Below are 25137 nucleotides of genomic sequence, written 5' to 3'. Positions count from 1 at the left end.
AGAAGGCTTAGAGAGTCTGGTGTGTACCCAACAACTCTCACTAATGTCTACAGATGCAGCATAGAAAGCATTTCATCGGGATGCATCACAGCTTGGTTTTGGAACAGCTCCATCCAAGACCGCAAGATATTGCAGCAAATTGTGGTTGCTGCCTAGACCATCACACAAACCAACCTCCCGTCCACTGACTCCATTTATACCTCACGGTGCCTCGGCAAAGCCAGCAGCATAATCAAGGACGAGTCACACCCCGGCCCCTCCCTCTTCTCCCCTCTCCCCATCGGGCAAAAGGTACAGGTGTGAAAACGCACACCTCCAGATTCAGGGACAGTTTCTTCCCAGCTGTTATCAGGCAACTGAATCATCCTACCACAACCAGAGAGCTGTGCTGAACTACTATCTACCTCATTGGTGACCCTCAGACTATCCTAGATCGGACTTTGCTGGCTTTACCTTGCACTAAACGATATTCCCTTATCATGCATCTGTACACTCTAAATGGATCAATTGAAACCATGTATTGTCTTTCTGCTGACTGGTGAGCACGCAACAAAACCTTTCACTGTACCTCGTACATGTGACAATAAACTAAATTAAACTAAACATCGTAACCATGAGCAATTATTTCCTCTCATTCAATGGCCACGGTATTTAGAAGAGATCAGAGCCATCCCTATTCCAAAAGATCAAGTGGGAACCCTTAAGGCCCTGTCCCAGTTAGGGGCGTATTTTAAGGCGACTGCCGGCGACTGTCATAGTCGTAGCAGGTCACCGAAAAACCGGCGACTGGACCCCCCCACGACAATGTCTACGACAAGCTGCAACAACCTACCACCTAGTCGACGTCAACCTAGGGCAAGCTACCGACAACCGGCGACCCAATGGTCGCAAGTAGAACGTCCACCTATGACCGCACCTACGGCAACCTACCACCACAGAGGCTACAACCTCCGACAACCGAAGTCAACCTACGTCCACCCGCGACAAGCTACGACAAGCTACGACCCTGAAGACTGAAGACCAACTGAAGACAATTCACGTTTCACCCATTTTCCCTATAAAAGGGGGTGTTCGGTCGGGTTTCCAATCATTCTGCATCATGACTATTTGAAAGTGATGCCATGAGAAACTACTCTGAAATACAATAACTTCACACATCAATTTTCTGTCAAAATGTCAAGAATTTCCTTTATTGATATACGAACAAATTTTTTTTTTAAAGGTTGATAAGAAAATGCAACAGTGCATACAAAAATATTGTAATAAACCAATAAATTTCAATAAACTTCAAACTTTAAAATTCAAACTTTAAAGAGAATACAAATGCAAAAACATACAAAACCTAACATCATTTATGGACACATTACACAGATGGGTGATCAGATCAAGTCCACACTTGGAATTCGCTGAAGTCAGCACCGGCGACAACAATAGACAATAGACAATAGGTGCAGGAGGAGGCCATTCGGCCCTTCGAGCCAGCACCGCCATGCAATGTGATCTCGGCTGATCATTCTCAATCAGTACCCCGTTCCTGCCTTCTCCCCATACCCCCTGACTCCGCTATCCTTAAGAGCTCTATCTAGCTCTCTCTTGAATGCATTCAGAGAATTGGCCTCCACTGCCTTCTGAGGCAGAGAATTCCACAGATTCACCACCCTCTGACTGAAAAAGTTTTTCCTCATCTCACTTCTAAATGGCCTACCCCTTATTCTTAAACTGCGGCCCCTTGTTCTGGACTCCCCCAACATTGGAAACATGTTTCCTGCACATTGGGAACATGTTTCCTGCACATTGGGAACATGTTTCCTGCATCAACCTACTTCACCCGGTGACAACCTACGACAGCGCCCCCGTCAGGAGACGTCAAGCTGTGATCATTGGCATCAAACCAACAGTCGCCGAAAATTTTCAAGCCTTCACAAAATCCAGCGGCGACCAGAAAAACGCTACGACTCTTTGGAGACGACTCACGATCGTGCCCACGACACCCCGGCGACCGAGCGGCAACAGCCTAGTCACCTGTAGTCGCCTAAAGAATCACCGAACTGGGACAGGGCCTTTACTGTGCCCGCTTCTGGCATTTCTATCCATTTGCAGCCGATTTTGGGTAACACATTTATTGTAGAAGCCCGATTTATCATATCATCATATCATATCATCATATCATATATATACAGCCGGAAACAGGCCTTTTCGGCCCTCCAAGTCCGTGCCGCCCAGCGATCCCCGTACCGACAGCACTTCATTTTTCTTTACCTCTTTCCCCTCTATCACAGTAGAACCGACTCCCACCAATACGTGCTCCATTTTCTCACATCTCACATCAGTCACATTGCAGAAAGGATCCCCCTGGTCCTTGCTTTACACCCCACTTAGATCCACATTCAATCATGATCATCATAATCATAATCATACTGTATTAGGCAAGTATGTTTAGCAACATACGAGGAGTTTCATTTGCCACACAGTCATACCAATAAAACGCAACAGGACAAACAAACTACAATTTAACATGAACATCCCCCACAGTGACTCCTCCACATTCCTCACTGTGATGGAAGGCGAAAAAAAGTTCAATCTCTCCCCTTCTTTGTCCTCCAGCGGTCGGGGGCCTCGAGCCTTCCGTTGACGGGACGATCTTGACTCCCGTAGCCGGCGGCGGGCCTTCCTTGTCGGGGTGATCAAGCTCCTGCATCGGGGGGGAATCTCAGCTCCCCCGTGCCGAGCGATCTACCCCGGGTCGGGGCTAGTCGAATGTCGTTCGGCTTTTGGAGTTTCCCGACGTCAGTCTGAACCCGAGACTGCGAGCCACTTGATGTTAAAGTCCGCAGGCCGCGGTTGGAGCGTCGATCCCAGGAAAGGAATCGGCTCCGATGGTAAGTCCACGCCCCGAGGTGGGGCTCAAAGTCAGTCCTGAGCAAGGCCTCCAGCTCCATGATGTTAGGCCGCAGAGCGACCGGAGATACGATCCGGAAAACAATCGCATCTCCGGCAAGGTAAGAGATTGAAAAAAAGTTTCCCCCGACCCCCTCCCTCACCCCCCACATAAAACAAACCAGAGAACATTAACATATACTTTTAAAACTTACCAGAAATAACAAAAAATGTTCGAAAAGGACAGACAGACTGTGGGCGAGACAGCCATCGTGCGGCGCCCCCTGGTGTCACTCCCTGCAATATTCAATGGTATCCAGGTTTCAATACTCCCGACAGCACTTCATTTTTCTTTACCTATTTCCCCTCGTTCATAGTAGAAAGAACTCCCACCAATACATGCTCCATTTTCTCACATCTCACATCAGTCACATTGCAGAAAGGATCCCCCGGTCCTTGCTTTACACCCCACTTAGATCCACATTGAACAGGTCATCTGTCATAGCGTTGGTACTACCAGATATTTACCATTTCACATTATGAAGACTTTGTCAGGGGAGAGATGTGGAAATAATGTTTCACTGAGATTTCAAAATTCTTTCAACTTTCCGAAGAGAATTCCTCGCCACTCTTCAATTTCCAACATTTTTTCTTTAGATTTAGATTTAGAGATACAGCGCGGAAACAGGCCCTTCGGCCCACCAGGTCCGCGCCGCCCAGCGATCCCCGCACATTAACACCATCCTACACCCACTAGAGACAATTTTTACATTTGCCCAGCCAATTAACCTACAAACCTGTACGTCTTTGGAGTGCGGGAGGAAATCGAAGATCTCGGAGAAAACTCACGCAGGTCATGGGGAGAACGTACAAACTCCGTACAGACAGCACCCATAGTCAGGATGGAACCCGGTTCTCCGGCGCTGCATTCGCTGTAAGGCAGCAACTCTACCGCTGCGTCACCGTGACCACTGTGTCCTCACCATCTTTAGCCTTTGCTCTTTCACTAAACTAATAAACTGCAGCTCACAAGAGAGCATAATACAGCTCTGGGGGTAAACACATTTCAGATAATCAGTGATCATCCATTCCACTCTTGTGCCTCATTTCATCTTTCCGTCTCCTGATTACCTGGTTTCTTTCCAACCTTCCTATCTGTACCTCCCCCAAACATACCTGTCATTATTCACTAGCCTTTGCCAGACTCTTTCAGTTGTCACGGTGGCGCAGCGGTAGAGCTGCTGCCTTACAGTGAAAGCAGCGCTGGAGACCCGGGTTCAATCCCGACTACGAGGGGCTTTCCCTACCCAGTTGGTACGTTCTCCCCGTGATTTGCGTGAGTTTTCTCCGAGATCTTCGGTTTCCTCCCACACTCCAAAGACGTACAGGCTTGTAGGTTAATTGGCTCGGTAAATGTAAAAAATGTCCCTAGTGGGTGTAGGATAGTGTTAATGTGTGGGGATCGCTGGTCGGCGTGGACCCGGTGGGGCAAATGGCCTGTTTCCATGCTGTATCTCTAAACTAAACTAAACTAAATGAAACTATCACCTCTAATTATGTCCTTCATTCTCCTGGTCTCTCCCCTTTCATTTCTATTTGTTCCTTCTGCGCCTTGTCAGTTTCTCTGCAACTTAATGCATAGCATTAATAATATTTCCCAGTTAGGATAAAAGGGTCATGCATCTAAAATATCATCTACATTTATCTCCTCTGACAATGTTACATTCAGCATTTTAATGGGGTTTTTTCCATATATCTAACATCCGTAGTTTTACACTTCAAGAAATCGAGCTCATAATTTTCTGAAATGTGTCGCGTCTAATTTGCAGGAGTGACCAAGAACTACTGGAAAATATCAAACTCCCTCACCAGGCAGCTGGAATGAGTGAATTTTTAAACCATTAAATATCTTAATAAAAGACATTCATGCTTCATAATTCAAAGAAGAAATCTGTCCAGATACCTTTGGCACTATTTTCTGAATTACAAGATATGCCTTCAAAAAGAGCACATTTTCATTCATTCATAATTACACAAAATACAAAATAGTAGCTATCAGGATCTCCCAACCGAATCCATTGGGATGAAAATTTGAATTAGGCCATTCGGCCCATCGGCCCATCGTCTACTCTGCCATTCAATCATGGCTGATCTCTCTCCCCCTCCTAACCCCATTTTTCTGCCTTCTCCCCGTAACCTCTAACACCTGTACTAATCAAAGTATTCTAAAGTAATCTAAATAAAGTATTCCATTCCATTCCAAATCCACGCTGTTTAGAATTAAGGGCCTGTTCCACTTTGGCGATTTTTAAGGCGACTGCCGGCGACTGTCAAAGTCGTAGCAGATCGCCGAAAAACTTTAGATTTAAAAAAAAAACCCTACGACAATGTCTACGACAATGACCACGACAATGCCTACGACAAGCAACGGCAACCTACCACCTAGGCGACGGCAAGCTACGACAACCGGCGACCCACGATAACAAAATGGTACCGGTCAGTATATCTATCTCACAACAAAGGCACGAGGATTGTAGGAGAAATTTCACACAATATTCATCCATTTGACAATTGTGGGCGGATAGAATTATCACTCAGATGCAGCATGTCTGTGTTTCATTTCCCGAGGGCGGATATATGCCAAGATGTTCTAGAATCGACCATTACACACCTGCACAAGTGACTGCCGTGCTCTGCTCGGCCGCTTTGCATGACAAACACACATGAGAAAAAACTATTCGACAGCAACGTCGATCCACACAAGGTGCTCATTCCCGATACTTTCCTGACTCATGAAAGAATGGAGATTTCCCGCTTTACGCAAAGTGGTAATTTTGGGACAAGTAGACTTCAGAGATACAGCTTGGAAACAGACCCTTCGGCTCACAGAGTCCACGCCGACCAGCGATCATCCCATACACTAGCACTATCCTACATACTAGGGACAATTTACAATGTTACTGAAGCCAATTAACCTACACACCTGAGACAGACACAAAAGCTAGAGTAGTTCAACGCGCCAGGCAGCATCTCTGGAGAAAAGGAATCAATAACGTTTCAGGTCAAGACCCTTCTTCAAAAGTCACCTATTGCTTTTCTCCAGAGATGCTGCCTGACCCGCTGCCTGACTACAGCTTTTTTTTGTGTCTGTCTTCGGTTTAACCAGCATCTGAAATTAAATTATTTGATTTTGTATTATTTTGTTTTATTTTGTTTTATTGGTCAAAATAAATGTAATTAAAATATTTGAAAGAGATCCCACGAGAAACTACTCTGAAATACAATAACTTCAAACATCAATCTTTGGTCAAAATGTCCAAAATTTACTTTATTCAAACAAACAAATTTCTTATAAAAGGTGGATCAGCACCGGCGACAACCAAATTCACCTGGTGACAACCAAATTCACCTGGCAACAACCAAATTCACCTGGCAACAACCTACGACAGCGCCCATGACAGGATACGACAAGCTACGATCATTGGCGTCAAGCCAGCTGTCACCGAAAAACTTCGAACAGAATAAAATTTCCGCGGCAACCCAAGAACAGCTACGACTCATTGGCGACTACTCATGACCATGCCCGCGACACACTGGCGAACGTGTGACGAACAGCCTAGTCTCCGGCAGTCGCCTTAAATATCGCCGAACTGGGACAGGCCCTTAAGGATTATGTAGTCTTCACTTTGAGATTATCACTCTAAAATGATACAGATTGTAACAAGTTCACGGGTAACAAATTGTAATGGTAATCAGAACTCACTGCGTTGCTTCATTAATGTCATCAACTTGCTCAACACGCAAAAAAAATAAAATAATAATCAGATAAATAATGCATACCTCACACTCTTCATCCTTTAGCTGATAGCTATTTGAATATTTGCTGATAACACTCGGTAGCTTCTGGATTTTTTGTGCAGGTTGTCAGACAAAATAAAAACGTTTGTGGAAAGCCAGTAGAAGGAAGTTTGAATAGGTTTTAGTTATGCATCTCCCAGGACATGCATTCAGTATTATTTCAAAGAAAACGGAGTGGAATCAAATTGTTTACACTTTCTTCCAACGTTGAAACCACAGCAGTACTCGTGCTCTGTTGATTATGCTGCAGCCTGAAACTTCCTGTTAATGATTGCAGGTGAAGCCTGATTTAAGTTGATAATAATTATAGGTGTGGCATTAAGAGAATGTTCAAGGCAGTCTCACGGTGACGTTGTCTGTGACTTTTCCCCTATTTGGAACACATTTAAAGTTCACTGCATTAAAATTCAGGATGCAGGTGGCAGAATCTGGGTGGCTACCTTGTAAACCTGGCTTTTTCCACGAAATGCTTGCCTGCAGTCCGTCTGTCTTTTGTGTTTTTTGTTGTTTTTGTCTCAATTGTAGTGTTAATATGATGTAGTGTTGTATGTTATGTTTTTGGGGGGGGGGGGGTGGGGGGGAGGGAACGGGAACTGTAACTGTAACATTCTCTCTCCAGAACGGAGACGCGACCTTTGTTCTGTGCCGTGTCTCCGTTCCCGTTGCGGCCTACCACCGGCCATGCACCTGGGACCACCTGGGTCTCTGGTTCGCAGAGCCCGCGGTCCGGACTCACCACCTGCGGCGCTGGCTGCCTGCGAATGCTGCGGGAACGGCTGCGACTCGTCTCCGGAGGCTCCGGCGCGGGCCGCGTGGACGTCGGAAGCCCGCAGGCCCCTGGATGGGGGCCGACATCGGGAGCTCCGGCAGCGGCAGCGGCAACGTGTTCGCCCGCCCCGAATCGCGGGGCTTGGGTCGGCCCGCCGCGGACCTTTCACCGTCCGGCGCGGCCTGAAATAGGCCGCGGGATTTTTATTATTTTAATTTTTATTTATTTATTTATTTTTCACCGCCCAGCGGGGGCTTCAATGTCGGGAGCCCCGACCGCCCCGACGTGGCAACTCCAACAGCCTGACCGCGGGACAAGACGGCAGGGAAGAGAAAAAGACATTCTGGCCTTCCATCACAGTGAGGAGGGACTGGAGGAGACTCACTGTGATGGATGTTTCTTTTTGTTTGGTGTTAGTTGTGATTGTATGTGTTATTGCATTTTTATTGATTAATCTTATTGGTCTTATTGTTCAACTGTGGGTAATGTTTCATTTTACTACACATTTATGTGTATGTAACAAATAAACGACTATTGATTGATTGAAGTATTTCCACTCACTGGCATTCTCAAATCTCATGGCTCCGTGTGGATTTGGGGCCACCGTTGGAGAGGACAGATTCCTTACATCAGCCACTCACAATACAGTAAATGTGCAGGAAGGAACTGCAGATGCTGGTTAAATCGGAAGGTAGACACAAGAAAGGTCCTGACCCGAAACATCTGCCTCAGAAGGCAGTGGGGGCCAATTCTCTGAATGCATTCAAGGGAGAGCTCGATAGAGCTCTTAAGGATAGCAGAGTCAGGGGGTATGGGGAGAAGGCAGGAACGGGGTACTGATTGAGATTGATCAGCCATGATCACATTGAATGGTGGTGTTGGCTCGAAGGGCCAAATGGCCTATTCCTGCACCTATTGTCTATTGTCTATTGTCACCTATTCCTTTTCTCCAGAGATGCTGTCTGATCCACTGAGTTACAGTAAATGGGCAAATCTCCCTTCTCTTTCTCTTTCCAGCCTGCCGTGAGTGTCCAATATACAGGTGACAATCCTGATACCTTCCTAGTAGTATCACTTGTTCTAACAGTATCTGTTGCAAAACTAAAGGTGTCCAGATGATGTTTTACTCTGCCGCTGATACGCTGGTAGAACAGGCTCAGAAATGTTCAACGTTCGGAAGCACAAATGCCGGAGGTCACCCTTGTCCGTTGCAACTCATCCTTTTTATTCCGGTCCGAAGCAGCTCAAAGTTGACACAGAACAACACTGAGTGATGGTCACCGATAGTCCCCCAGTAACCAATGAGTTATCACGTTGTGCTTGAATCGTAACTGCGTCTTTGCTTGGCCAACAATGATGAAATCAAGAAATTATGAAAGAATAGGCGGACTGTGCGAAAGAAAAGTCTCATGAAATTAGAAACAAGGGGAAAAAAAACCCAGCGCTGCATTTAGCTGACCACGCAGCTTAAACATAGAAAACATAGAGAAACATAGAAAATAGGTGCGGGAGGAGGCCATTCGGCCCTTCGAGCCAGTACCGCTATTCATTGTGATCATGGCTGATCATCCACAATCAGTAACCCATGCCTGCCTTCACCCCATATCCCTCGATTCCACTAGGCCCTAGAGCTCTATCTAACTCTCTCTTAAATTCATGCTTCTGAGAAGTGAAACGGTCTTAAACTTTCAGCCTACATGAGCTTTTACACATGGAAGTTTATTGCCTGCAATGTTCACCCTGTTTCTTTCGCTGGAATGCTCCTCGACTCAAAGTGCTTTGAGTATTTTTTTTACTTGAAGGCATTGTTTGCTTTCCTTAGAAAGTGGCATGAGAATTGTGAAATCAGTGAAACTGAAGATCAGGCAGGAGGATCTCTATAAGTCAAACACAAGCCCAGCTAAACGTCTACTCAAACAAGTGAAAGCAATACCATCATAGTTCAGGATGTGGTGGACGAATAGGATTCAGGTTCCCGTTACATTTTAATTTCATGGTCCACATTTTTAATTTCATTGTCCAGTGCAGTGGTAGAGTTGCTGCTTTACAGCGAATGCAGCGCCGGAGACTCAGGTTCGATCCTGACTACGGGTGCTGCACTGTAAGGAGTTTGTACGTTCTCCCCGTGACCTGCGTGGGTTTTCTCCGAGATCTTCGGTTTCCTCCCACACTCCAAAGACGTACAGGATGAGGGGGGATCTTATTGAAACATATAAGATAATTAGGGGATTGGACACATTAGAGGCAGATAACATGTTCCCAATGTTGGGGGAGTCCAGAACAAGGGGCCACAGTTTGAGAATAAGGGGTAGGCCATTTAGAACGGAGATGAGGAAGAACTTTTTCAGTCAGAGAGTGGTGAAGGTGTGGAATTCTCTGCCTCAGAGGGCAGTGGAGGCCAGTTCGTTGGATGCTTTCAAGAGAGAGCTGGATAGAGCTCTTAAGGATAGCGGAGTGAGGGGGTATGGGGAGAAGGCAGGAACGGGGTACTGATTGAGAGTGATCAGCCATGATCGCATTGAATGGCGGTGCTGGCTCGAAGGGCTGAATGGCCTACTCCTGCACCTATTGTCTATTGTCTATTGTATGTAGGTTAATTGGCTGGGTAAATGTAAAAATTGTCCCTAGTGGGTGTAGGATAGTGTTAATGTACGGGGATCGCTGGGCGGCACGGACTTGGTGGGCCGAAAAGGCCTGTTTCCGGCTGTATATATATGATATGATATGATATGATGACTACACAAGCCACGACCAAGGGCATGGTACTTGTGGGTCTGAGAATACAAAACTGAACGAATGAATGACAACAAGTCACAGTGAAATTCTTTGCCAACTTACGCCAACTTACGCCAACCGGCGTCACAAACCGGCGGCCAAAATGACGTGAATTGTCTTCAGTTGTTGCCGACAGGGTCGTAGCTTTTCGTAGCTTGTCACGGGTGGATGTAGGTTGACTTCAGTTGCGTAGGTTGTCGCCTGCGTGGTTGTATGTTGCCGTAGGTGCGGTCGTAGGTGGACGTCCTACTCGCGCAGATTGGGTCGCCGGTTGTCGGTAGCTTGCCGTCGACTAGGTGGTAGGTTGTTGTAGCTTGTCGTAGACATTGTCGTAGGGGGGGTGCAGTCACCGTTTTTTTGGCGACCTGCTACGACTGTGACAGTCGCCGGCAATCGCCTAAAAAATCACCAAAGTGGGACAGGCATTCATAGGCCCTTGAAGACCTTGCAGAAATGTTCTTCTTTTTGGTATTTCTTCCATCCTAAGTGATCACGTACCTGCCCCTATGAAATGCTAACACGCTGATTAATCCCAAGCTGCCAAGCCTGAAAAGCAAGTATTTGGTGTGTTTGTGTCGGCAGCTTCCGCTGCAAAACTGGGTTCTGCCCTAACCTGTTCAATTCCTCTTTGAAGTAGAACTTCGTCATCTTCAAGTCCCAATTGCTCCCGTCTACATGCGAGGTCATAGGTAGGCATGTACTCTGATGATGCCTTTGGCGTGGGGGTAGTCCCCTGGCTGAATACTTTATCCTGGTCAGAATGATGAGCATTGTACTGGTGCATATGTTACTTTTTTTCTTCAATAGTGCCATTTGGATTTAAGATAGAAGGCTCCACTTTAAAATTTCACCTCTAACAATGCACCCTTTCACAGACTGTTGTTTCGATTGCATGTTTAGGATTGTTATACTAATGGTGATAGCTATGTCAAGTATAAAAATATTAATAAATAGGCTTGGCTTGGGTTAGAATTGGCCTGGTTCACTCTGGAATGAATCAGCTCTTCATTTTTATACCCAAGCACACCGCTAGTTTGGAAACCCTTTTGAAAACTTCCCTTTATCAGAATGCTCTAGGTCCACCCAACTTTAACTCTTGCTGCCCACCATATCATTAACTCTTAACTCCCCTGTAAGGTGTGTTCTCTACTTGCCAATAAAGCGATTGCACCTTGTGCCATTAAAAAGTAACCACCAGGAAACATCAGACATCAGAGATGTCCTCATTCTTCAGGAAACGGGGCTTCCCCTCTTCCATCATAGATGAGGCTCTCACTAGGGTCTCTTCTACATCCCGCAGCTCCACTCTTGCTCCCCCTCCCCCCACTCGCAACAAGGACAGAATCCCCCTCGTTCTCACTTTCCACCCCATCAGCCAGCGTATCCAACAAATCATCCGCCAACATTTCCGTCACCTACAACGGGACCCCACCAATGGCCATATCTTCCCATCCCCTCCCCTTTCTGCGTTCCGCAGAGACCGTTCCCTCCGTAACTCCCTGGTCCACTCGTCCCTTCCTACCCAAACCACCCCATCCCCGGGCACGTTCCCCTGCAACCGCACGAGATGCAACACGTGTCCCTTTACCTCCCCCCTCAACTCCATCCAAGGACCCAAACAGTCTTTCCAGGTGAGACAGAGGTTCACCTGCACCTCCTCCAACCTCATCTATTGCATCCGCTGCTCCAGATGTCAACTTATTTACATCGGCCGAACCAAACGCAGGCTCGGCGATCGTTTCGCTCAACACCTTCGCTCAGTCCGCCTTAACCAATCTGATCTCCCGGTGGCCGAGCACTTCAACTCCCCTCCCACTCCCAGTCTGACCTTTCTGTGATGGGCCTCCTCCAGTGCCATAGTGAGGCCCACCGGAAATTGGAGGAACAGCACCTCATATTTCGCCTGGGCAGCTTGCAGCCCAGTGGTATGAACATCGACTTCTCCAACTTTAGATAGTTCCTCTGTCCCTCTCTTCCCCTCCCCTTTCCCAGATCTCCCTCTATCTTCCTGTCTCCACCTATATCCTTCCTTTGTCCCGCCCCCCTGACATCCGTCTGAAGAAGGGTCTCGACCCAAAATGTTGCCCATTCCTTCTCTCCTGAGATGCTGCCTGACCTGCTGAGTTACCCCAGCATTTTGTGAATAAATACCAGGAAACAAGAGCTCAGTCCTTGCCATAGATAATGTTATATCATGCGGTATGGACATTGACTTCTCTAACTTCAAGTAGCCCTTGCTTTCCCTCTCACTCCATCCCCTCCCCCTTCCCAGTTCTCCCACCAGTCTTCCTGTCTCCGACTAAATTTTATCTCTGCCCCACCCACTCCCCTGACATCAGTCTGAAGAAGGGTCTCGTCCCAAAACGTCACCCATTCCTTCTCTCCAGAGATGCTGCCTGACCCTCTGAGTTACTCCAGCATTTTGTGTCTACCTTCGATTTAAACCAGCATCTGCAGTTCTTTCCTACACATGCTATATTATAATTTGTGCTACACGTTAAAAAAAAGCAAAATTCTACTTACGGGTAATCTATGACACTGAATCGGTTTTGAAGACTATCGCATGAATTCTGTGGAAGGAAAAGGCATTTACTTATTATTGCTTGTACATTAATAGACAATAGGTGCAGGAGGAGGCCATTCGGCCCTTCGAGCCAGCACCGCCATTCAATGTGATCATGGCTGATCATTCACAATCGGTACCCCGTTCCTGCCCTCTCCACATACCCCCTGACTCCGCTATCATTAAGAGCTCTATCTAACTCTCTCTACAATACCATAATAACATGTTGTACGACATTTACATTCTTATCAAAACCAAATATAATTGATTGTAATTGTGCACTACGTAAGAGACTAAAAAGGTTGACACAAAATGCTGGAGTAACTCAGCGGGTCAGGCAGCATCTCTGGAGAGTAGGAATGGGTGATGTTTCGGGTCAAGGCCTTTCTTCAAATCCCTGGCAGGAGGATTCTTGGCCTATGCTTCCTGCTTTTCAGTTACTCAGAAAGGAAGCCAAAATCCATGGAAATGGTAATGGTGCACAGAAATAAATTCACTAAGAAATTATTGTTTTCAATGGTTGACACAAAATGCTGGAGTAACTCAGCGGGTCAGACAGCATGCTGAAATCTGATAAGGGTCTCGACCTGAAACATCACCTATTCCTTCTCTCCCGAGATGCTGCCTGTCCTGCTGAGTTACTCCAGCATTTTGTGTCTACCTTCGATTTAAACCAGCATCTGCAGATTTTTTTTCCTATCCTATTGTTTTCAATGCACAGTTTATGAGAAGGATTTGATTTTTTTTTTCTTAAACTGATTGCAAGTTGACAACATCGGCAATGTGGAGATGGGTTTGCTTTAATAGGCTAAAATAATGTTCAAATAAGATTGACATCAAAATCAAAATTAGGAATGCATGTTTTATTATATACAGTAAAGCTAAAGTAAAGCACAAGACTTGGGTTGCCAACTTCCTCACTCCCAAATACGGGACAAGGTGACGTCACCGCCCTGCGCCCCACGTGACCTCACCCAGCCAGCGGCCACGTGCTCCCGCTCCACCAATGGTGGCTGCCCGGGCTGGCTGTGTGAGGTCACGTGGGGCGCGGGGCAGTGATGTCACCCTTTGTCCCTGCTTTGGGAGTGAGGAAATTGGCAACCCTACTAATACGGAACAAGTGCGAACCCATACGGGACAAACCAGTTTAGCCCAAAGTACGGGATGTCCCGGATAATACGGGACAGTTGGCAACCCTGTACAAGACTAAATTAAAATGTAACTTTAGCTAGATTGAACTACGAGCCAATTACCTACATCGGGAACAGACTTTGGAAATTTGAAACCACCACCGATTTGTCTCTCAACATTTCTTGAGCCTTTAAGTTCTCCGAGAAGTGAAACAAATTCTACTGAGAGACAAATGTTAAACCAATTATTGAAAAGGCCTGAATGATTGATTTCTTCCTCAGTCTGAATGTCAGTTTGTTGCTCTGTGGTGAAAAATCAATGTTAAAAAAGTAGTTTTGAGGCCAACACAGCAACTGGCAGGAAGGGTCTAGTTATTAAACTTTCAGTCCTACTTAGTAACAAGTAGATTCAAAGCCAGGACAGTATTGACTTTAATGGGAATCTTGGTCTGAGTGCAATTTACAAGCTCTAGTGTATGCATGCTTCAAGCACACCTGGCTGGGCAGTGTCCACTGCACAGTATTTAAAGATTTTACAGGCTTTAACACTTTGCAGGTAGCTATAGTTTTCTAGAATAACAGCTAACAATGGACTAACTGCTTCCTTCATCATCGTTACTTTTTTTGCATACCTTTCATTCATTTATTCTTTTTTTTTTTTAGATAAATTTTTTATTGGAGATAGGTACATAACCTGTTTACATCTTTACAGTCATACATTTTTAAATTGATAATATTGTCAATTATTATTATATTGTCTCCAATACCTTTTGCCCCCTTTTTTTTTTTAAACTAGATAGAACTAAAGAAATAGATGAAGTAAAGAAAGAAAAGAGAGAGAAGAAAAATAAAAACAAAAACAAAAACAGATTATAAAGATAAGGAAAAAGTTAGTTAAAGAAGAGTGGAGAAATTTATTAAAATAACAAAAACTTCATTCGAGATATATTCGTACATTTCAAAGTATAGCATTTCATCCATTCTTTAGTCCGAGTGCTAGTCAGGTTCCTGTGCTGAACCATTCTGACCCTTTAAGTAATCAATAAAAGGAGACCATATTCCAATGAATAATTCCTGTTTATCCAACAGGGAAAATCTGATTCTTTCCACGTTTAAGGTCTCCGTCATTTCTATAATCCACATTTTGATTGTGGGGGCCGTAGGGCCTTTCCAAAATTTTAGAATTAATTTTTTTCCTGTTATTAAACTATAATCCATAAAGTTTCTTTGTGTTGTTCTAAATGTTTGATTTAATTCTAATATTCCGAGTATAATTAATTTTGGATCTGGGTCCAATTGTGTGCTGGTTACTTTAGATATTATGCTAAAAATATTTACCCAGAATTTTTTAATTTTTATACAGTTTGCAAACATATGAAATAATGTAGCTTCTAAATGTTGACATTTATCACATTTAGGTGAGATATGTTGGAAAATTTTATGTAGTTTTGTTTTTGAATAGTGTAACCTATGTATTACTTTAAATTGTATTAGAGAATGTCTGGCGTTTAGTGAACACTGATGTATATGTTGCAAACTTTCTTCCCAAGTATCTTTCGTAATTACTTGGTTTAATTCTTTTTCCCATTTTTGTCTGTATAAGTCCGTGGAGGGAATGTCACTGTCTAATAAGATATTATATATATAAGATATTAATTTTTCTGTATTAGGATGTTTGTTCCAACATTCATCAAGAATTTCTGAATTTCTAATTCGAAAATTTTGGGAGTTCGATTTTACATAATCTCTAAGTTGAAGATATCTGAAATAATCATTTCCACGAAGACCATAAGTCTGTTGCAACTCCTGAAATGTCAGAAAAGTGCCTTCCTTATAAAGTTGTCCCATATTTTTAATTCCATAATCCTTCCATTGTGTAAAACCCCCGTCTACCCTCATTCATTTATTCTAATGCAATAACTGCAGATGCTGGTTCAAATCGAAGGTATTAATTCACAAAATGCTGGAGTAACTCAGCAGGTCAGGCAGCATCTCAGGAGAGAAGGAATGGGTGACGTTTCGGGTCGAGACCCTTCTTCAGACTGATGTCAGGGGGGCGGGACAAAGGAAGGATATAGGTGGAGACAGGAAGACAGTGGGAGATCTGGGAAGGAGATGGGGAAGAGAGGGACAGAGGAACTATCTAAAGTTGGAGAAGTCGATGTTCATACCACTGGGCTGCAAGCTGCCCAGGCGAAATATTTATTCTATATCTCTCTACATCACCGTCTCCCCTTTCCCTTTCCCCTGACTCGCAGTCTGAAGAAGGGTCTCGACCCGAAACGTCAGCTACTCCTTTTCTCCAGAGGGCGGTCACGGTGGAGCAGCGGTAGAGTTGCTGCCTTGCAGCGAAGGCAGCGCCGGGTTCCATCCCGACTACGGGTGCTGTCTGTACGGAGTTTGTACGTTCTCCCCGTGACCTGCGTGGGTTTTCTCCGAGATCTTCGGTTTCCTCCCACACTCCAAAGACGAACAGGTTTGTAGCTTAATTGGCTTGGTAAATGTAAAAATTGTCCCTGGTGGGTGTAGGATAGTGTTAATGTGCGTGGATCGCTGGTGGGCGCGCACCTGGTGGGTGGAAAAGGCCTGTTTCCGCGCTGTATCCTTAAACTAAACTAAAGATGCTGTCTAACCCACTGAGATACTCCAGCTTTGTGTGTCTATCTTTTCTAGAAAACCTTAGGGCTTCATGTTTTGACGTGGCAGCTGCTGTGGTTTAAGTATGACTAAAATAAATGTAATTGCTCGATAATTAACTTGAAATTCCCTTTTTGTTTCCTTCTTTCTCAAAGTGTCAGCTTCCTGCCACCAATATGCCACGTTTGGATTGTCTCTTTGGCTTTTTTTTATCATTTCCTTCTTGCCTACAAATTCTTCTCTTTGGTCTAGTTAAAGCTATAAAGCTCTGGCAATAAGTTCCATTCCATTTCCAAAATGATGGGGCTCTGTGTCGGATTTTTCCAACAGACTGAGTGTTACAAATTAATAACACACCTGTGAATACCCTGGGAGATTTTACAATGTTAACAGAACCATATAAATGGAAATTATTGCCTTATTTTGAGGCCAATTCTCTGAATGCATTCAAGAGAGAGCTGGATAGAGCTCTTAAGGATAGCAGAGTCAGGGGGTATGGGGAGAAGGCAGGAACGGGGTACTGATTGAGAATGATCAGTCATGATCACGTTGAATGGCGGTGCTGGCTCGAAGGGCCGAATGGCCTCCTCCTGCACCTATTGTCTATTGTCTACATATACATATACAGACAAAAAACCAAACAAACAATAATAATGCAAAAAGACAAAACCAATGCCCGCAAGAGTATGTAGTTTGGAGCTTATTTGGAGGTTTTAGTGTTTAGTAGTCTGATGGCTGTCGGGAAGGAGCTGTTCCTGAACATTACAGTTTTTAGGCTCTTATATCTTCTTCCCGATGACAGGAGTGAAATGCGTGTAGGGCCAGGGTGGTGTGGGTCTCCAATGATTCTGGCTGCCTTTATGAGGCAGGGACTCCTGCAAATCCCTTCGATGGTCGGGAGGTCAGTACCAGTGTTGGACCGGGCAGTGTTCATCATTTCTTTGCAGTCTTCTTCACTCTTGGGCGTTCAAGTTGCCGAACCAGGCCGTGATGCAACCAGTCAACATGCTCTCCACCATACTCCTGTAGACGTTCAAGAGACCTCCCCACTCTCTGTAGACCTCCCCCCACTAGATCCGCTCTTGCTCCCCCTCCCCCCACTCGATACACTTCTTCCCACCCTGTCTCCTGCAAAAAGTCTATCCCCTACTCCCAATTCCTCCGCCTACGCCGCATCTGCGCCCGGGATGAGGTGTTTCAGACTAGGGCTTCCGAGATGTCCTCATTCTTCAGAAAACGGGGCTTCTCCTCCTCCATTATAGATGAGGCTCTCACTAGGGTCTCTTCTACATCCCGCAGCTCCCCTCTTGCTCCCCCTCCCCCCACTCGCAACAAGGACAGAATCCCCCTTGTTCTCACCTTCCACCCCACCAGCCAGCGGATCCAACATATCATCCACCAACATTTCCGTCACCTACAACGGGACCCCACCACTGGCCATATCTTCCCATCCCCTCCCCTCTCTGCGTTCCGCAGAGACCGTTCCCTCCGTAACTCCCTGGTCCATTCGTCCCTTCCTACCCAAACCACCCCAACCCCGGGCACTTTCCCCTGCAACCGCACGAGATGCAACACCTGTCCCTTTACCTCCCCCCTCAACTCCATCCAAGGACCCAAACAGTCTTTCCAGGTGAGACAAAGGTTCACCTGCACCTCCTCCAACCTCATCTATTGCATCCGCTGCTCTAGATGTCAACTTATTTACATCGGCGAAACCAAGCGCAGGCTCGGCGATCGCTTCGCTGAACACCTGCGCTCGGTCCGCATTAACCAAACTGATCCCCCGGTGGCCCAGCACTTCAACTCCCCCTCCCATTCCCAGTCTGACCTTTCTGTCATGGGCCTCCTCCAGTGCCACAGTGAGGCCCGCCGGAAATTGGAGGAACAGCACCTCATATTTCGCCTGGGCAGTTTGCACCCCAGTGGTATGAACATCGACTTCTCCAACTTTAGATAGTTCCTCTGTCCCTCCCGTCCCCTCCTCCTTCCCAGATCTACCTCTATCTTCCTGTCTCCACCTACATCCTTCCTTTGTCCTGCCCCCCTGACATCAGTCTGAAGAAGGGTCTCGACCCGAAATGTCACCCATTCCTTCTCTCCCGAGATGCTGCCTGACCTGCTGAGTTACTCCAGCATTCTGTGAATAAATCGATTTGTACCAGCATCTGCAGTTATTTTCTTATACTACTTGACGTTCAAGAGAATCCTCTTTGACATACTGAATCTCCGTAATCTTCTCAGGAAGTTCATGGGCTTTCTTTATAATTGCATCAGTGGGCTGTGTCCAGGAAAGATCTTCAGAAATATGCACGCCCAGGAATTTGAAGCTTTTGACTTTCTCTACCATCATCTCGTGGATATAGACAGGTTTATGGGTCCTCATCCTTCCTCTTCCAAAGTCCACAATCAGTTCCTTGGTCTTACTGACATTGAGAGCCAGGTTGTTGTGCTGGCACCATTTGGTCGATCGATTGATCTTACTTCTATACTCTGACTCATCACCATCTGTAATTCATCCAACAACGGTGGTGTCGTCGGTGAACTTGAAGATGGATTTGGCACTGTCCGGCTACACAGTCATGAGTATAGTGTGAGTAGAGCAGGGGGCTAAGCACGCAGCCTTGAGCTGCTGCTGTGCTGATGGTCATTGTGGAAGAAGTGTTGCTGCCAATTCGTACAGACTGTGGTCTGTTGATGAGGAAGTCGAGGATCCAATTTTAGTGATCGCGATACAAATACAAATCTTTTTGCAAAGTCTCCTTATTTAGGACGACTGTAACTACCAATTTTTGCTGAATTTTCTTGGTAAAAGTGACTATTTCTTTCAAACATTTAGGTGCCTTTGCTTTCCTGAGGCACATTACTTACGTAAGCACAATGCAAAATTGGCAACAGTCAAGAGGAAAAAAAGAATGAACAAATAGACAAGATATTGTTGAAAGCTGCTCATGAACGATGCTGCGATGTTTTATAAAAGAATCTCAGACTACAACTATTTGCATATTGAAAGAGTGGCACGGTGGCGCGGCGGTAGAGTTGCTGCCTTACAGCGAATGCAGCGCCGGAGACCCAGGTTCCATCCCGACTAAGGGTGCTGTCTGTACGGAGTTTGTACGTTCTCCCTGTGACCTGAATGGGTTTTCTCCGAGATCTTCGGTTTCCTCCCGCACTCCAAAGACGTACAGGTTTGCAGGTTGATTGACTTTGGTAATTTGTAAAATTGTCCCTAGTGGGTGTAGGTTTGTGTATGCAGATCGCTGGTCAGTGTGGACTAGATACGATACGATAGAACTTTGTTTATCCCAGGAGGGAAATTGGTCTGCCAACAGTCATAAAACACAGGTAGACACAAAATGCTGGAGTAACCCAACGGGTCAGGCAGCATCTCGGGAAGGAAGGAATGGGTGATGTTTCAGGTTGAGACCCTTCTTCAGTCAGAAGGGTCTCGACCCGAAACGTCACCCATTCCTTCTCTCCTGAGATGCTGCCTGACCCGCTGAGTTACTCCGGCATTTTGTGTCTACTTTCGATTTAAACCAGCATCTGCAGTTTTTTTGTCCCCAGTGATAAAACACAACAAGATACATGAAACATGAAATTAAAATGACGAGTGGGGATGTACAAAGATTGGGGGGGGGGGGGAGAAAATGAGTCATGACAGAAGGGGGAGGAGTTGTACAGTTTGATAGCCACAGGGGAAGAAGGATCTCCTGTGGCGTTCTGTGCTGCATCTTGGTGGGACCAGTCTGTTGCTGAAGGTGCTCCTCAGGTTGACCAGTGTGTCATGGACTCAGTGGGCTCATTTCCACGCCGTACCCCTAAACCTAACTAAACTCTTGCATTAATGTAGATAAATAAGATTTATGAAACCACCACCCCACTGGTTGCATTAGTTGAATCTAAGAGGGGTTGTGAAAGTCATCGATGCTTGGCAGTATTTCAATGTGCTGTAGCACCACCTTTGGGCTGGGCCTCACACAGCAACATGCGAACATGTGCCTTCCCCTGTGACTTGTTGTGATATTAATAGCATAGAACCTTGTTGTAAATATCTGTCCCACACATAAAAGGAGCAATTTATCCCATTACTAAAATTGTTTGCCATTGAATAGGCAATAAAAAATGCCTCACTTGATTTATGCTATCCCACAGTCAAAATTACCCCCTTGTGATTTTTTTTTTTGACACACTGCACTAATTCTCAACAAGAAAAGCTGATAGGATAAAGATGCAACTGCCACATCAACAGCTTCTTTGTCCCAAATAATTCAATAAAAGATTAAAGATGTCACTGGATGAGAATCTTAAACAGCCTGCGAAATTAAAATAAGATAAATTATCCAGACTTCTCAGCATTGATAGCAGTAACACAGATTATGAAATCAGTTTAAATTGGCCACACAATCTCTAACAATGCAGATTGCACAACCAAGTTGCATGATCTTTCAATCCTCTCTTATAAAGTTATACATCTGAACTTTCAAGAAATTGTCGGGTGGCAGGGTGCCCGAGACCCAGGTTCGATCCTGATTACGGGTACTGTCTGTACGGAGTTTGTACGTTCTCCCTGGGTTTTCTCCGAGATCTTCAGTTTCATTCCACACTGCAAAGACGTTGTAGGTTAATTGGCTTGGTAAAATTGTATGTATTGGCAAAATGTAAAACTGTCCCTAGTGTGTGTAGGATAGTGTTATCGCTGGTCGGCACGGACTCAGTGGGCCGAAGGGCCTGCTTCCATGCTGTATCTCTAAACGAAACTAAAAAAACTGAACTAAACATACTTTTTCCCAATCTTTCATCTTGGGAATTAGTTTCTTTGGGAACACACATATTAACAGAGTACGAGAATGTGCAGGAATTGCACATGTACAGACTGGAGCAATCACATTCCAACATCTCTGCTTTGATTTGGGATTTTTTGATAGAGTTAGGCTTCAGGGCCTGAAAATCGACATATCTGCTTATTATCACCGTAGTTGAATATTTACATGCAACGGTGGAATCACAGTAAACGGAGAGCGTGCTAAGGAAAGAATGAATATCAAATTGATACATTCAAAGGCACAATCAAATCCTGGGTACAAAATCATTTTGTGTCCATTTTTTTGTTAATGTAACAGTGTCAAGGTCGGGGGATGGCACTGAAGAACAGTTGTTTCACCTTGTTACAGATTTGTTCCCAAGTGCAAGAAAATGGTTCGGGAGGAACGGGCGGATGCTGGTTTAAACCAAAGATAGACACAAAAGGCTGGAATAACTAAGCAGGCAGGCAGCATCTCTGGAGAGAAGGAACAGGTGACACTTCGGGTTGAGACCCTTCTTCCAAATGTTTATCCCTAGTTAGTAAGCTATCTAGTAATGCCTGACTTTCCTCTCCGGGTTACAGCAGGGCTTAGTTCCCGAATACAGTGTGTAACACAACCTCGTTATTAGTCGGTAATGAACAAATCAATGTGGGGGAAAAGAATCAGAGAATCAGCTGAAATGTGTAGTAAGTGACTCCCAATTTCTCCGTCTACGCTGCATCTGCGCCCGGGATGAGGTGTTTCACACTAGGGCTTCAGAGATGTCCTTGTTCTTCAGGAAACGGGGCTTCCCCTCCTCCGTTATAGATGAGGCTCTCACTAGGGTCTCTTCTACATCCCGCAGCTCCACTCTTGCTCCCCCTCCCCCCACTCGCAACAAGGACAGAATCCCCCTCGTTCTCACCTTCCACCCCACCAGCCAGCGGATCCAACAAATCATCCGCCAACATTTCCGTCACCTACAACGGGACCCTACCATTGGCCATATCTTCCCATCCCCTCCCCTCTCTGCGTTCCGCAGAGACCGTTCCCACCGTAACTCCCTGGTCCACTCGTCCCTTCCTACCCAAACCACCCCTTCCCCGGGCACTTTCCCCAGCAACGGCACGAGATGCAACACCTGTCCATTTACCTCCCCCCTCAACTCCATCCAAGGACCCAAACAGTCTTTCCAGGTGAGACAAAGGTTCACCTGCACCTCCTCCAACTTCATCTATTGCATCCGCTGCTCTAGATGTCAACTTATTTACATCGGTGAAACCAAGCGCAGGCTCGGCGATCGCTTCACTCAACACTCGCTCGGTCCGCATTGACCAAACTGATCTCCCAGTGGCTGAGCACTTCAACTCCCCCTCCCATTCCCAGTCTGACCTTTCTGTCATGGGCCTCCTCCAGTGCCATAGTGAGGCCCACCGGAAATTGGAGGAACAGCACCTCATATTTCGCATGGGCAGCTTGCAGCCCAGTGGTATGAACATCGACTTCTCCAACTTTAGATAGTTCCTCTGTCCCTCTCTTCCCCTCCCCCTTCCCAGATCTCCCTCTATCTTCCTGTCTCCACCTATATCCTTCCTTTGTCCCACCCCCCCTGACATCAGTCTGAAGAAGGGTCTCGACCCGAAATGTCACCCATTCCTTCTCTCCCAAAATGCTGCCTGACCTGCTGAGTTACTCCAGCATTTTGTGAATAAATACCTTCGATTTGTACCAGCATCTGCAGTTATTTTCTTATACTATATATATATATATTTAAGGAACTTCAGATGCTGGTTTACACTGAAGATGGACACAAAAATGACGGAGTAACTCAGCGGGACAGGCAGCATCTCTGGAAAGAAGGAATGGGTGATGTTTCGGGTCGAGACCCATTCCTTCTCTCCAGAGATGCTGCCTGTCCCGCTGAGTTACTCCGGCATTTTGTGTCTATCTACATAATCAGCTGAGATGGGAAAGTAAGTGGGTGCAGGAAGAGTGGCCACCAGCCAACCTCACTGCCTTGGTGAGAAAGGGATAGCATGTGGAAATGGCAGGAATGCCATCCTATCCATCCCACTGTTATCCCAAAAGCTAGTTAGTGTGTACAGGATGTTCAAAGATGGGGTGCTTGTAACATTGTAAAGGTCGGGTGCTCAGGTATCCATCTGCTTCCAATACAGAGCTTTGGGTACAGCAAAGAAACAGGACATTTGCCCCTCCAAACCCACACTGAGCGTTAACACCTCTTTGTACACTGACCCTAAGCCCACACTGGCCGGCACGGTAGCGCAGCGGTAGAGTTGCTGCTTTACAGCGAATGCAGCGCCGGAGACTCAGGTTCGATCCTGACTACGGGTGCTGCACTGTAAGGAGTTTGTACGTTCTCCCCGTGACCTGCGTGGGTTTTCTCCGAGATCTTCGGTTTCCTCCCACACTCCAAAGACGTACAGGTATGTAGGTTAATTGGCTTGGAGTATGTGTAAATTGTCCCTAATGTGTGTAGGATAGTGTTAATGTGCGGGGATCGGTGGTCGGTGCAGACTCGGTGGGCCGAAGGGCCTGTTTCCGCGCTGTACCTCTAACTTTTAAATTTTTTTTTTAAAGTAACTCATATGATTAGAATCCTTGAGACACAAGGAATTGCAGATGCTGGTTTACAAAAAAAAGACAATGTGCTGGAGTAACTCAGCGGGCCAGGCAGCATCTCGGAGAACATGAATAGGTGACGTAAAAGAAAATAACTGCAGATGCTGGTACAAATCGATTTATTCACAAAATGCTGGAGTAACTCAGCAGGTCAGGCAGCATCTCGGGAGAGAAGGAATGGGTGACGTTTCGGGTCGAGACCCTTCTTCAGACTGATGTCGGGGGTGGGACAAAGGAAGGATATAGGTGGAGACAGGAAGATAGAGGGAGATCTGGGAAGGAGGAGGGGAAGGGAGGGACAGAGGAGCTATCTGAAGTTTGCGGCCCGGTGGTATGAACGTCGACTTCTCCAACTTCAGATAGCTCCTCTGTCCCTCCCTTCCCCTCCTCCTTCCCAGATCTCCCTCTATCTTCCTGTCTCCACCTATATCCTTCCTTTGTCCCACCCCCGACATCAGTCTGAAGAAGGGTCTCGACCCGAAACGTCACCCATTCCTTCTCTCCCGAGATGCTGCCTGACCTGCTGAGTTACTCCAGCATTTTGTGAATAAAATGAATAGGTGACGTTTTGGGTCGAGACCCTTCTTCAGACTGATTGACATTATCCATTTTGCTCATGTATTTTCATCATTGCTAAAGCTCCATCCTTGAAATGTCTTTCCAACAGCACTGCGGAAACAAAAACAAGTTGCAAGAGGAGCTCTGTGGGTCAGGCACCACGTCTGGAGGGAAATTAACAGTGAAGTTTTAGGTTACAGCTACTTATCCAGACTGAAAGAGTAGATGGAAAGATCAGATAGCATCTGAAGAGGGAAATGGTCAGTCGACAGTTTAGGTTGAAACCCCTTATCTGGAGTCATCATCATCAGCGGTCACTGGAAGTGAGTATGACTGTCCTCTCCATAGGGTTGGACGCCTGTGCGTGACTTTGTTTAACGTGGGGAGACTGGTGCACAGACAGCCACCACACGGCCCTTGACAGATCTGGGTCAGGATCCAGTGGCATGGAGTTCAAGACGACCGGGGACCCTTTTCTGCTGCAGCCTTCATCCGCCTTCCCAGCTGTTGTAACGCTCCACAAAAGTCAGCCATCATCCTCCG

General features: G+C 45.9%; 1 protein-coding gene across 3 annotated transcripts in view; it reads right to left on the bottom strand.

Moving 5' to 3' along the window:
- Window positions 1-25137, bottom strand: part of blnk (B cell linker) — a 220857-nt gene that overhangs the window by 156784 nt on the left and 38936 nt on the right. For 2 of the 3 annotated variants that reach the window (XM_078412878.1, XM_078412882.1), the window contains one exon: window positions 12803-12849. In XM_078412878.1, coding sequence (XP_078269004.1) covers window positions 12803-12849 — 47 coding nt within the window. Of the gene's footprint in view, window positions 1-6717; window positions 6859-12802; window positions 12850-25137 lie in introns of those variants that run through there. The other variant, XM_078412880.1, reaches the window with a different exon arrangement.

Source organism: Rhinoraja longicauda, chromosome 16 (assembly GCF_053455715.1).
Source record: "Rhinoraja longicauda isolate Sanriku21f chromosome 16, sRhiLon1.1, whole genome shotgun sequence".
Lineage (NCBI taxonomy): Eukaryota > Metazoa > Chordata > Chondrichthyes > Rajiformes > Arhynchobatidae > Rhinoraja > Rhinoraja longicauda.
Note: the sequence above shows the minus strand (reverse complement) of the source record. Positions and strands in the feature narration are given on the sequence as shown.